The sequence below is a fragment of the Scatophagus argus genome, chromosome 19 (assembly GCF_020382885.2).
Source record: "Scatophagus argus isolate fScaArg1 chromosome 19, fScaArg1.pri, whole genome shotgun sequence".
Classification (NCBI taxonomy): Eukaryota; Metazoa; Chordata; class Actinopteri; family Scatophagidae; genus Scatophagus; species Scatophagus argus.
The window spans coordinates 3,580,182-3,594,427 of record NC_058511.1 but is presented as its reverse complement, the minus strand read 5'-3'; the positions used below and the strand labels follow the sequence as shown (position 1 = coordinate 3,594,427).

Sequence of the window (14,246 nt, the reverse complement as noted above, 5' to 3'; positions counted from 1 at the left end):
CAAGCTTGAAGAATTTTATCAGTAAAATATTAGTATTGGCCTTCAAACACTTGCATTAATCTCAGTTGACAGACAGGATCCACCATCAAATCAATAGATTTCCCCAGCACAACCGAGTGAAGACCTCACTAAAGGTTACCCTGCGTGGAGGATCTTCTCTTCACACATCTCGATCGGATGGAAAGCGTTAAGGGCCGCTGGTGTTGGATTATATAGCAGCTGTGCTGCTTTTCTCAAGCATATTTCATTATTTATCCACCGGGTATCTTTTGATGCACGGAGGCTACCAGTCTGTCTTCTACAAGAAAGGACTGAAGTCCTTGAGAGAGTCTTTTGCCGGGCCGTTCAGGAGTAAGCTGCTTTTGATTGTTCTTTAAAATTTATGTGTGTGGAAACCGAGGAAATGTCGACATCGAGACAGATTCAGGGTTTGGCAGTTCTTTTTCACTTTGCCCTTTGTTTCTTTCAGCCTCACAGACCTCGCTGTCACCTGGAAAATGTCTTGAAAATGCCCTCACCTTTTGTATTGTGAGGAATTACAAAAAGTTACGAGAAGATGGACGTTTGATTATCCACTGTGCTGTTTTTATCTCTTCTTCCTCCGATTTAGAAGTTCATATAGTATGAGTATCTTCTTCTCCTGTTTTCACTTGCTGAGGCGTTCTTCTCACATTTCCTAACCTGAGTTTTTATTTTATTTTATTTCTGTTTGTGCAGGTTTGACTACCAGGAACTGCTTCACAACTCCAGTTTCTGCCTGGTGCCCCGGGGTCGGCGTCTTGGATCGTTTCGCTTCCTAGAGGCCCTGCAGGTGTGTGCGTGTGTGTGTTTGTGCTTCTGTGGATGTGATTGCATACTGTGTATCTGTTTGTGTGTGTGCAAGGTGTGAACATACTACATAGCTTTCAGTGAGAATAAAGAGTTCAGTAGATGAAATGAGCTACGCTGTATGGGACCGTTGCCTGTATCTGTAGCTAAATGATCTGTGTCTGTATTCATACTCGAGGTGGGTGTGGTTTAAACCAGAAGTGGGTGTGGTCGTCCAAAAGTTTTTAGTTTAAGCTTAAACTGTATATGAATTAATTAGAAAATGTGTGTGGCTCAGCCCCACCCTCAGCCAAATTCAGACCTGCAGCTCACAAAGCCATGAGGACACGGGCCGCCAAAAGGGTTTACATGTAGTAATATCACATAAGTACTTCAGTTCAGATGGGAAAAAGGTTTTAAAAGTGCTAGAGAGAACCGCATTTTCATGCTAAAACGTGCATTTGGACAATTATCTGAATGCTTGCATTTGAATTTATGAGAGACACTACTGAGGAGCCACAGAATGATACAAAAATCATTATCAGAGTCAGACTTCAAACTTGTGTGTATATTTTCACAGTATAAAAATACCAGACACATGACATTGGTACTGTTGAAAAGTACCGTAACCAGTCAGATGCCTCATGAATACCAGTAAAGGCTTATCAGATAGCCTGTGGATCTCGGCCTCCAGTGGATCAGTTGTCACTGTGATACAGATTTGTTGGATTTAGCTAAAAGACAAATTGTCTCCTCCAGTCCCTGTGCAGGTTATACATCAAACAAAACAAACAAGACATTACAGGCCACCAACTTCGGTGCACCGGGCCCTTTTTAGCACTACAATGTCCAGTTTTTAATCAAAAGTAAAGAAGAAGTAGAGGCTGAACTTTATGGTGACATTAGAAAACTTGGGAGATTTTCTTAGCAAAGGAATAAGAAGACTGATTGGCAGGGGAAAAGGGGGTCATACTTTTAATTAAACATTCATTTTAAAGACATGTCAGTTATTTTAATGGCTATTTCAGCCAATCAGACTTGTTTTGCCACCGGGGAGATGAGAAAAGAGAGAAGAAATGACTAAAGAAGAAAAGCGAGGTCCCCTGTGCAAAGGTATGCAAATCATCAAAATTCAAAGGACAGCAGCTGAGAGGACGGAAAAACAAAGACACGTGTAGGATGACAGTGAGGGGAAAAGGCAAGGAAAGGAAAGAGGAAAGTCATCTCACAAAGCCAGACTAATCAAAGCAGGGAGAATTTGCCTAGACAGGTCACTGATCATGCACTCGGCATTTTGTGAATCTGCTTTAATCTCTCAGCCTCACTTGATTGAGAATCCAGTCGAACTTGAACTTTAAATGAAAATACCCGACTTATTGATTTCTTTTTTTTTTTTTTACGGTTTTTTACTCTTCTCTGACACAGCTCCACTGCTCAAGATCTCATATACACTGAATAGACTATATGTACAAAAGTATTGGGACACCTGACCATCACACCATCAGGGACTTTAATGACGTCTCCTTCTAAACTCACAGACAGCTTTGCAGTTCTAGCAGCTTCCACTCTTCTGTGAAGGCTTTCCACAACATGTTGGAGTGTGAGTGCTGGAATAGAAAAGGGCCTTCAACAAACTGTTGGCACAAAGTTGGAAGCATAGCATTGTCCAAAATGTCTTGGTGTGCTGAAGCATTAAGATTTCCCTGTCTGTCTGAATACTTTTGTCTAAGTAGTGTATATTGCTGACTCTACTTTGGTTAGTGACATTAACTCCAGCTGAATATTCGTATGCATCAGATTCACACGCGACACACAATACAAAAACTGTAATAATCCATAAGAAGTCATTTGATTTGACCGACCCACACAAAAGTGCTGCAGCTGTTACGAACAGACAGCTTTGTTAAAGTGTTTATGTTGAATTAAACAGATGTTAACAGATGTTAACAGACCTCCACTAATTCCACACCGAACTGCTCAAGAAAAATTACTTTTTTTCAGATTTGATTTTTGCACACACCTGGCAAAGTTACAGAGTTAACACATTTGAATGCTCCTTCGGGTTTAATTCCTCATTCCACCTGAGGTTTAAAAACAAGACTAAAATCATAGCTTTGCATGGTTGCCCTTTTTCCCATTTTATACGATTTTATTATTCAGTACTATCAAATGAAAAATGTGCTTACATAATCTGGCTTTTTACGGTATTTTTCATAAAGCCTGCCTCCTAAGATGAAAAACAGTCTTTGGCTAATTCCCATTAGCATTAATTTAGTACCTGTTTGGTAATTTAAGATAAGCACACAGTGAAAGTGCACCACAGGCTTGCAGGTGAGGCATAAAATATACAAAGTGAAAGAAATTATCCAGAAAACAGCGTGCTGTGTTTTCCCTTTTAGATGCACAGTTTAGCAGTGCAGCGGAGTGCACAGAATCAAATCCAATTCATTCAACACAAATGATGTACAGTTTTAAGAGCCTCATCGCGAAGTGAATTCACATCAACACAGAGAGCTCTCATGGGAAATGAAAACTGCTCCCGATGAATTAAGTCACATTAATGAATCCTCTGAATATTGATGTGTACACAGAAAATAAATAAATACATTTGATTTTGTCCTTAATCTTTTCGGAAATTCTATTTGTTCCCACAAAACTCTGACTTGGAACACTTTGAAAGTGTCTCTCCAGAAGAAGACAAATCCCTCAGTGAAGGGAGAAATAGATCAGCCCAGTGCTTCTCACTCGACTTTCACTGTTTCTTGGATGTTTTTTTCTTTCTGTCAGGCTGTGAAAACAGAAACTCATCTTTGAGGCATAATGGTCCCCTGAGAGAAAAACATGATGCTTGACTTGTTGCGGAGATGAAAACTATGTTAAACTGACAATAGCACCCAATACTTCAAAAAGGTGTATTTTGCAAGATATGAGCAGAATTAATCAATAAATAACTAACATTATGAGCGGAGTGTGGACAGTGCTGGCATTACGTCAAAGTCGTCTGTGTGTTGTGTTACAGAGATCTCAACTGAAGTCAGCATGCTAACCAACAAGCCCCGCCCATCCTGCTTTGTAATACCACTTTGTACCTGTAGAGACAAAACAGCCTGTACTTTCAAAAAGAGCGTTTCTTCTTCTTCTTCTCTTGCTTCCTCTTCTTCCTCTTCCTCTGCTTCCTACTGATCCTGTTTCTCGCTCTTCTCTCTTTCCCACCAGGCGGCTTGCATACCGGTTATTCTGAGTAACGGCTGGGAGCTTCCCTTCTCTGAAGTGATTGACTGGAGGAAAGCCGCCATCATCGGAGATGAGAGACTGCTGTTACAGGTACCAAAGCAATGATGGAAGGATGGATGGTGGAATGAATGGATGGATAAATAGGATAAGATGTTAGAAGGGTGTTGCCAGAGCACAAGTGCAGGTAAAACTTAACAAAGAGAGAGAAAAAAACTGTAAAACATTAAATGATTAGAAGTACATAATTGGGGATATCCCTGGTGACAATCAGGATGAGAGGGCCAGTCAGGAGGAGGTGGAAAATCTGAGACTGTGGTGTCGGAGCAACTCTCTCACTGAATGCCACAAAACGAGGAGCTAATTGTGGATTTTTGGAAGCAGCAGTAGAAGAGCTGCATCGCCCCTTTTGAATGATGGGACCACAGAGGAGACGCTGAACCACTTCAACCTCGGGGCCAACATCACGGAGGATCTGACGTGTTCTGTTCACTGTTCACTCAAAATGCTCTACTCCTGCACAACAGAGAGTTTATGGTCAGGTAACAGCGCCACCTGGTCCGGCAGCAGCACCCAGCAGGACTACAAGGCCCTGCATAGAGTGGGTACCATCAGCTGGATGTATCATGAAGCTGTGCTCCCCAGATTATAAGAAAGTTACAGCAGGTGGTGCAGGGTGGAGGATTTGAGGCGCTGAACGGTGGCCACTTCGAGCTGTCAGAACAGACAGGCTAAAGAGGAGCTGCTTCCCGTGGATGAGCCAAAGCCTGAATCAAGACTCTGCAGGGGTTCACAAACCTTTCCACATCCAGGACTCCTGTGCTGACACAAAGTCGACCACAGACCCCATTTGAAACATTTTTTATGGCTAAGTGCATGACAATATAAATCATCCAATAATTTGTGACAGTGCACACCTTTTTTTCCTTGATATATTGTGTAGTAGCAGTATGGCATCGGATATAAAATATATGTATGTCATGAATAGTAACAGATGTAGTATAATATGAAATAAATATTATTTCTTTTATAGAAAATTTCACAGGAGACTGAACAGCTTAAAAAAAGAATATGGAAAGAAGAAACATGGAGGGATGGATAGAAAAAAATTCTTTATTATTACATGACAAAATTTCAGCGGGATTGAAGTCAATAAAAGTTACAACCCAGCAACCTGGATGAAGAGGGCAAATCTTCCACAGTCTGTACACTACAACAAAGATGAAATATGGCCTTTCTGCAGCAGCTAATCCAGCCTCTCGGTGGTGAAATGCCAGCGTCCTTCCTGGTGCGATTGTCGTCTTATGGCTCCAGATCCCCCGGGGAAATCACAAAGATCCAGCTGGGGCTGATTCAAACACAGAAGCACAACACATAGATCAGAAATGAGTGCTTTTGCTTTTGATTTAGCACATTTAGCCAATAATAATTTCATTTAACTTTCACTTGTAATGGAGTATTTTTAAAGTGTGGCGTCGCTTCAACTGTCTAAGTCAAAACAATAGGTGTGTATTAATGAGCTCAGCCACGTTGCACCACAGTAGACTGGTTTCTGTTTGGACTTAAGCGTTATCAACACGAGGACTCGTTTTCAAGCTGTAAACTGCACAAAAGCAATGGACTGAAAATGTTAATTAACCCGAGTTTGCGCTCAGAGCCCTCAATAAGCTGTTTTCATCTATCGAGACGTAACCGACTTTCAGTTCGGCTCAGAGAACGACTGTGCAGTCACGAAGCTTTTAGTAAATTTTATTTCATTTTGACATGACAGCTGTGATATTCACAGTCACTCACACCTCTGCCAGGAATTATATTTATCTAAGAAGGATTATTCTACAATTGGATCTCCTTCTGCTCCCTTTAATTACGACAGCGGGCAGAGCTCGTGATATTTACATTCTCTAATTACTCTGTATTACTGGGTGGCACCTGCATGACCTATACTACTCCCTGGACAGCAACACGGAGGTGTGAAAGTGTAGGAGTGTTGGAGTCTGTCGGTGTCTCTCTTTAATTAATGTGTCCCTGTCTTCTATCAGCCCTCTGTCGGCGCCGGGCAGCGATGAGAAGTGTTCTGATGACAAGTTGCCTGACGCCATCAATAAAAGCGTCACAAACTTGGCTTTTAGGTGAAATGACTTAAAACCACAAGGATGCACTACTGCTGTGAGAGGTTCTGCTGTTTGGTTTGTTCCCTTCAGCAAAACAAAGCCATTTATCTAAAAGCCTGCTCGTTATTGGTTAAGATAACATGTGAACCGAGTATTGTGTTCTGCCAGGGAAACGCCGAGGGCGGTCGCATTCATCGCAGAGTTAGTTTTGATGCAGACATGTGAGGAGCTGATGAGGACAGAGAGGCAGGATTAACAACAAGGCTTTCGGTACACAAAATGATCGAATCGAACACACGACTTCTGCTTTCATAAATATTTCACCTTATGGCAGATCGAAGGCAACGCAGTCAATCGCCTGCCAGCGTCCGAACACACACCATTCAACCTCTGGAACATTTTCAATCTCCAGTGTTGATTTGTGTTCCTCAGATTGTTTCCTCTTTTATATAATTAGCCAGACATAAACTGGAGGAGGGAAGGAAAGTGAATAAGAGAAGGGAACATTTCATGAAATCTGCTTTGTTTTTACTCATTACATGAGCCTATTACACAGGATATTTTAGAACAGTCGCTCAGTGGTTTCTCTTCCTGTTCTGTAGTCGTATTTGTCTTAAAGGTTAAATCATACAGAAACCAAAGGTGTATCAAATTAGAGCCAATCACTTAGAAGTTGAATTTCCAGGGAACTGAGATCAAGTCTGCCTGTCGATACAAAAACTCAGGAATTGTCATCGTTGATTCTGTGGAGGGAAAAGAAAATTAAAATTGTGTTTCTACTGTAGAAACAAGTCTTACTTTTCCTTTTAGGCCAAAAGGAGTCTGCTGCTGCCACTTTTCTGTCGGAGCGGGACTACGCTGATGTTATATTCATGCATGCATCTTCTCGGTTTCTGCACACACTGGGGATATGAGATACGAAGCGCTGAGATTTATCACAAATCTTAAAGCCCTTTTGCACTGTTGCTTTTTGTTCACTTGGGTTGGATGGTCTGCGTTTTCCACCCATAAACTCAACCACTGGCTTGTATTCGTAAGGCTGTTCTTGGTGCGCTTCCATCTTAACTCCAGACCACCACAACTAAGACATTTAACCCTCAGGAGTCGACAGACGCGCCGGCGCGTCCTTATCACAAGACCACTTTAAGACGACGTAGCTGCAAGACGCAGCCTCGCTGAATCCCAGTTTTTTTTGTGTCGAAAGTGGGCACTTCAAACTATATACCAGTTTTTAAATTTTGTTAATATGTCAAGTAAAACCCGAGTTATGATAAAAAATATACGCACTGTTTTTTTCATGACCATTGCCATCACGTTTGGTGCGCGTTTGGTGCGCGTTTGGGGGGTGCATTTTATTCAAGAAGACGCAGTAAACACCAGCGCATTGCGCGCACTTCATTCAGCGCATTTCAGCGCATTTTCCCCAGTCGGATTTTAGAGTTTTGTGTGATTTTAGGTCCAGTGTGTCAATACAGTATGTCAAAATGAAAAAAACAACAGTAAATCACACTTATGAGGTTGTGCTGATCAAAAATGATTCCAAAATGGCAAGATAAAAAAAATTCTAAGTTGAAATATAAAATTAGAATCAAAAATGGTCAACAACTGACAATTATACATGACTTCAGAGGGTTAAATTTAAATACGCTGCTCGTTCTGCTTGGAATCAGATTCAGAGTTGCTGGAGTGAGCTGGTCTCACTGTAAGAGGTATTCTGATTTAGACATCTGGCTGTAGATGTTTTGCATGCTGGCTTTAATGCTGTTTTTTGTAAAGTGTTTTTTTTTCTCTCTAATTTTGTGATGGACAAAATACTATTTTTGCAATAAATGTCACACTTGTTCAAGTCAGTTTATAACAGAAATGGCCAGAAAAGAGATTTTAAAACGTTAGCATTTGCAGCTTTTTCTCATTGTAGACCATGTAAATGTTGTGTGTGTTAGACTGCGGGTTACATTTCACATGTCACAGTTTTCCTCATTAGCTGCACATGATGTGATTTTACACGTAAACTTCCTTAATAATGATTTGCTCCTTTTGTTCATTTATTGGATGTGAAAAGGTGTTTTACATTTTATGAGCTCATTTTTACAACAAACATTTTGTGGCAAAGCTTCTCACGTTTCTGGGACCTTGAAGCTGCTTAATTTGTTTCCTGCAGCAGCGAAACAGCTGGCAGGAATGAAACGAGTCTGTGTAATGGAAGTGTCAGAATAGACTCCTTTAAGCTCTGGATGTGGACTCGGCTGCAGTCAGCTGAACACCTGAAGAATAACTGAGCGCCTTAAAATACTTTGATATCATTTGATTGTTTGGTATAAATGGCAACATCTGTACGAGATATTAAAAATCCAATGACAAACAAGAACGTGCGTGCGGTTGGTAAACAGATTCTGGATGCTTGCCCTCTTTGTCTTTCTGTCACACTCGCACAGAGACTCGGCGTTCAGCACATCGGAGCTCGAACACCCGCTGAGAGAGTTGAATCTCATTACTTTCAATTACATCACTGAGAACTGCAATACCTGACTGTTTAATATGTAGAGTTTCTCCTCCCCCCGTGGAGAGGAGACATGCACAGGCCCACAAACACACACAACAACACACACGATGCCCCTGCTGAGAAACATAAACACCATTAGAGTCAATTGAGGGGAAGAGAATTGAGCTGATTTGATTGGTGTTGTTTATATTCCACCTCAGAGAGCTGAACAATTAAAGCTCGCTTTGCTGTCGACGGATCCCAGTGACGTCAACACCTCCTAAACTGTGTCTGCAGACTCCCAGGTGAAAAATCTGTGCTTTCCCGGGACTCATTTTGATTGTTTTCAGTGTTTACAAAGAAAACTGTAAAGTCTGTTCTGCACACTTTAGTAGCTGGTGGTCTGCCAGACCCAAGAACAAGTCTGTGTAGGATGACCTGGGACTCACTAATCAACTATCTTACAAATTGCACCTTCAAGCGCGGCAGCTCAGGAACCGTGAATGACATGATCTGACTGAATTTTGCTAGATTTTGACCTTTGATCACCAAATTCAAATCATTTCATCTTTGAGTTGAAGTGAATATTTGCTCCAAATTCGAAGCAATTCCCTGAAGACATTAATGAGATGATTCACCAAAATGGGACGGACAGATTGACAAAATACAAAACATATTGCCTCCAGGGACGGCTGTCACAGACATGAGACATTTAAGAAAACTGACAGCAGGCTCGCTGTTGTCTGCAGCTGCCTCATCAGGCTCCATGAAGCTCTACAACTTGAGTTGGATGGCAGTCGTCTCCCACCTTCTCCTGGATCATCATGTGTTTCAGCTCTGTTGTTTCAACAAGCTAACATCAGCACCAACGGTCACCAAGTTTTTTCAAGACCGCGGTGGCTTTTCTGTTGGCCATACTCAACAAGTTGGCACGATGACTTTCGGTGAAGAGACTTTGGGTTTGTGGCCAGAAAACCAGAAGGGTCCTTGGCTGCAGATTCACCGCCTCTTTAGTTCTGATGAGGCTCTTCAGGAGCACTGGCTTCGAGGCTGCTTATTCCCCTTTTCAGCCTCATTCTCAGTCTAAGCGGGGCAGCTCAGGTCACGTCCGACCTCATCAAGGAGGTAGTTTGTTTTTCTCCAAACTGAGCATCAAGAGAGCATCCTGCTTCATCTTCTTGGCATATCAGGATGTTTAGCTCCCCGGTCAGGTTGACAGGATCCTCGTCTCCCTTGATTTCATCCCTCCACCGCCTCTCCCTGAGGGGTGTTACTGCTTCGAGCCACAAGCCAGCTGCTCACGTCTTCCATGACAGTGTGAGCTGGGACCTCAACTTGTCTCGGGTGCATCAGGGACAGGATACGGGGGCTCCGAGCAGGTCTGCAGAGTTTGTTGGTATTTGCTGTTGCAGAGCTCCCCTGAAGCAGATTGAACGGTTGAGGCACACAAACACAGCTGAATTGTTGTCACTTGCTCTTTAGCCAAATAAAATCAATGAAGCTTCACTGTGTCTGTATGAAAAGATCCACTTTGTTCACTTGAACCTGTGGACAGTGTTTGGCACAAGGTGTGACTACAGTGTTGGAGGTGGACAGCAGGTGATTTAATAACCATCATGGGGATAAGCAAGTTGATGGACAGAGTAAGATGTGGGAGTTGAAGAGTCTTGGGGAAAGGAAGAATTTCCTTTAATCTTTTCTGCATGTCCACAAAATTACTTATGCTTCCTCCGCCTGTCTGCCCAGCCTTTTTTTTCCCTCCACACACCGACTCTCATCCTCTCACTCAACATTATTTAAAATCTAACTTAATCTATCTCACTGTCATTTTTGTCCTCGTGCTTTTCCTCCAGGTTCCCTCCATTACCCGGTCTGTGGGCCATGACAGGATCCTGGCTCTCCGCCAGCAGACTCAGTTCCTCTGGGACGCCTACTTTTCTTCTGTAGCCAAAATCGTCTTAACTACTCTGGAGGTAAGACTTTGGGAGTTTAGGATTTAGTTTTGTCAGAAAAGCTTTATTTAATCAACCAAACTGCCGCTGCACGTTTGCCGCTGGCTACACATCACATCCTGATATCTTACTCCAGTTGTCAGTTATTTTTTTGGGGCAGCGGTAAAAGCTGGTACGCAACACTGGCATATAATAACCTTATGAATTTGGTAAGAGAAAACTGTCAGTGAAGTGCAGGTTAAGCTTTGAAGAAAATATCACTGGTTTAGGTGGGCCAATAAGCGACTACGTTCCAACAAGTTAAAAACCTGAAACAGAAATGGGTGCCATAGTCCACCTCCTTCCTCTTATTCCCCAGTTTCTGTTCCACAAACACACTTTTTGTTTGAGAAGACAGAAAAGTTTTCATGTTTTTAATGAAGGGTTACTTAAAACCCTTTGGAACAATTTGTCTGTTTATTTGGGCTCAACCACCCACTCGTGCACACCTTTAAGCACCAGAAGCTTAAAGGAGCCGCAGCACTTTTATAACCGTATGCTCTGCAGTTTGGTCAGAGGCGTGTTGCTTAAGGGTTACATGAAAACTACTGGACACAAAAGTGTTCATTGGAGCTTTTTTGCTGTATAGGTTGTGTCTGACCTCACAAATGCTCTACTGCATGAATGGGCACAAATTCCCACAGAAACACTCCAACATGTTGTGGAAAGCCTTCACAGAAGAGTGGAAGCTGTTAGAGCTGCAAAGCTGTCTGTGTGTTTACAATGAGACGTCATTCAAGTCCCTGTTGGTGTGATGGTCAGGTGGCCCAATACTTTTGTCTATATAGTGTACATACGTATCACAAAACACAGAGGGACAAACTTAGTCATACTGCCATCCGACAGCAGCGTTGCTTTAGTGAAGTACAGAACTGGTTGTGTGGCTTCATTATCATTCACAAAGCATCCTCATGTTTTATGGTGTGACTGGGCTGTAGGTGGCCTTTTAGAAGCGCACATCAGCTTTTCAGTGGCCAGACAGCTTAATTTGCTGATTAACAGTTAGTGCTTCAGTTAATCAGACTTGTAGAGAAGAATTAATTTTTACCTTCGATTTTGACCGTTTCAGGTCACCGGCAGAGAGACACACGAGTCAGAGAAAAAGATGAACTTGAATGGAGGCTGATGTCTGAAATTAAAAGAGAATTCAGGCATTTTGGTGTATTGAAGTGACAGGAATGCGACACACACACACACACACACACACACACACACACACACACACACACACACAAAGCACTGTGTGTCCGCAAGTGTTTGCACAAAGACTTTTATTTATCAAAGACTGAAAATGGATCCATCTGTCAACAGATTGGCTGACCTGAGATCAGTTTGCCAAGTCTTGATGATAAATATCTCTAAAAGTGCATTTTTTTCTTGCTTAAAATCACAGCAAAACAAGACTTTGGTGACACCACCAAAAGCCCACAGCTAGCAGGGTATGAAATTAGGCAGAAGCCCACTGACAGCTATGTACAGCTGGCCAGATGTGCTAAAAACTCAGAGCCAGCACGCCACCGGGCTAAATGGGTGAAATGAGGCGTTGTTGATAACTGTAGTGTCCCACATACTGCGAGCCTGACAGTTGGTATCGGGATGTGTGTGTGTGTGTGTGTGTGTGTGTGTGTGTGTGTGTTGAGCTGGCTCCAAGTGCCAGGCTCATCCTCCACAGATCTGATCAGGAAATAAAAAAAAAACAGAAATCCAGAATGCCTATGAAATGTTTCTCTCAGTTTTTGTTTATCTCTTTATTTTAGTGCAAACACATGTTTGAGTGTTGGTGAAAATGCCAGCAACGTATTTAATTTAAGTTGAAGTAGTCTAAATCATTAGAACACTTTATGCGTTCACAGTGAATCCCATAGTTTGTGGTCATTTCAAACTATCGATAAATAAAAGATTGCATAAATAAATGATGAGGACATTTTATGTAGGGCAGTTCTTACACAGTACTTGAGTACAAAGTGGGAAAAAGTGTGAATATAATGAGTGCAAAATACAAAATATCAATACAGGTGAGAGTATAAAAATATCAATATTCAAATTCTACAAAATCCAAAATACAAGTACTTGAAGTGAAAAATATGAACCAGGTCAACAGCAAGTTGCTCGTCTCTCCAGCTGCTTCTCGCTGAGCTGCATACAGACATGTGAGAAACATATGTGTACATGTACGTATGTACATGATATTACATGTGTCGTGCCGTTATGTTGAGTTCATTGAGTCCCATCAGGCGGAAGGTTAGCACAAAGTTTCCTGGTGTATAAATGTACAGTAATTACCGTCTGTTCGCTCACACACTCATGTATATTCCGACTCGATAGAACAAGCCTCTGTGGCGTAAAAACGCTTCTTTAGCACCAAGTAAATAAAGCCATCACACCTTACAAAAGTCTGCTGGGGTTGGTCAGACGGGCACCCGAACTCATCGACTGAACTCGTGTGAAGTGAGGGAGGAAGAAAGGATGAGGGGGAACAGAAGTACTGGTGAGATTTCCTCCTGTGAAGGACATTTTCCTGCTCAATCCCACTAAAGCTTGTCATTCAGCATCTGGTGGGGCGGCCATGATCATCAGCCTCCACCTTTCATCCCTTCATAATGGAATACAAATGCAGCGTTTGTGTGTCTCTCTAACTTTGTGTTTGTGCTGCGGCGAGTCTTTCATTCAGTTAAAAATGACGAAGCTTTATCTCGTTTTATCTTATCTGTGTCTGCACGTTTCCTCAGGTGCAAATTCAAAATATTTGCACTTCAGTTGTGTTTGTCCGTTTTGTGGTACTTCATAGTCCTACTCTATTTGTATTTGTTTTTCTTTTTGTTTTGTTTTTTTTACAGAAATACAGTTTTTTGCAGCTACTAGTTAGGATATTAAATGCAAAACATATGAGGACATAAGATACTGTAACAGTAACAGTATAAAAAACACTTTGACTATGGCCATAAAATGCTGCTTGCACAATAAAACATTAGTAATATTAATTTAGTAATTTAATATATAGCAGTTTGACACTCAAAGAGTACATTTTACTTTTATTTTTATGTAAATTTTGTCCTCCAAATTTAACAATAAAATCCATTGTTTTCCCGCGTCCTCCAGAGCGACACAAAGAAGACTTTTCTGATCCGACCCCCCCTCATTTGTCTGTGCTTTTCAAATCCATCACAAGGCGGCTAGCAAAGAAACGGTCTGAAACGACGGCTGCCGACAGTTGGTATCCCTCTGGTGTCCTTCGGCTTGGGGGTCCTTTTGGTTTAACAAGTCTGAGACGCTCAACAGGGTAATTAATTTAAAAAAAGCCTTTTTTAATTGTCCCGTAACAAAAGTAAAACCACGGCCGCAGCCATCAAAGACCTTCATCAGAAACAAGATGGCCGCCCTCGGGCTGTTGTTTGTGTGCCGAGCGTCTCAAACTGTGACAGATCTCATGCTGAAAAGTGAATGACTTTTGTCATCACACACAGAAACAACTTGGTTGGGAAAACATCAAAGTTTGGCTTTCAGTTGGGGCTTTGCTGAAGTGAGGGGCCTCACAGGGGCAGTAATGAACACATGCTTAAGGATATGGAATTTCATCACCTGATTTCTTTTTTGTTCTTTAGTGGTGAAAAACCAGAACAGCTG

At 41.9% G+C, this 14,246-nt stretch overlaps 1 protein-coding gene across 3 annotated transcripts in view; it reads left to right on the top strand.

Annotated features, from left to right (window-relative positions):
* LOC124050301 (exostosin-1-like) overlaps positions 1-14,246 on the top strand; it is a 186,313-nt gene that overhangs the window by 145,374 nt on the left and 26,693 nt on the right. For all 3 annotated transcript variants that reach the window (XM_046372675.1, XM_046372674.1, XM_046372676.1), the window contains exons 4-6: positions 718-811; positions 4,024-4,131; positions 10,485-10,604. In XM_046372675.1, coding sequence (XP_046228631.1) covers positions 718-811; positions 4,024-4,131; positions 10,485-10,604 — 322 coding nt within the window. The remainder of the gene's footprint in view (positions 1-717; positions 812-4,023; positions 4,132-10,484; positions 10,605-14,246) is intronic.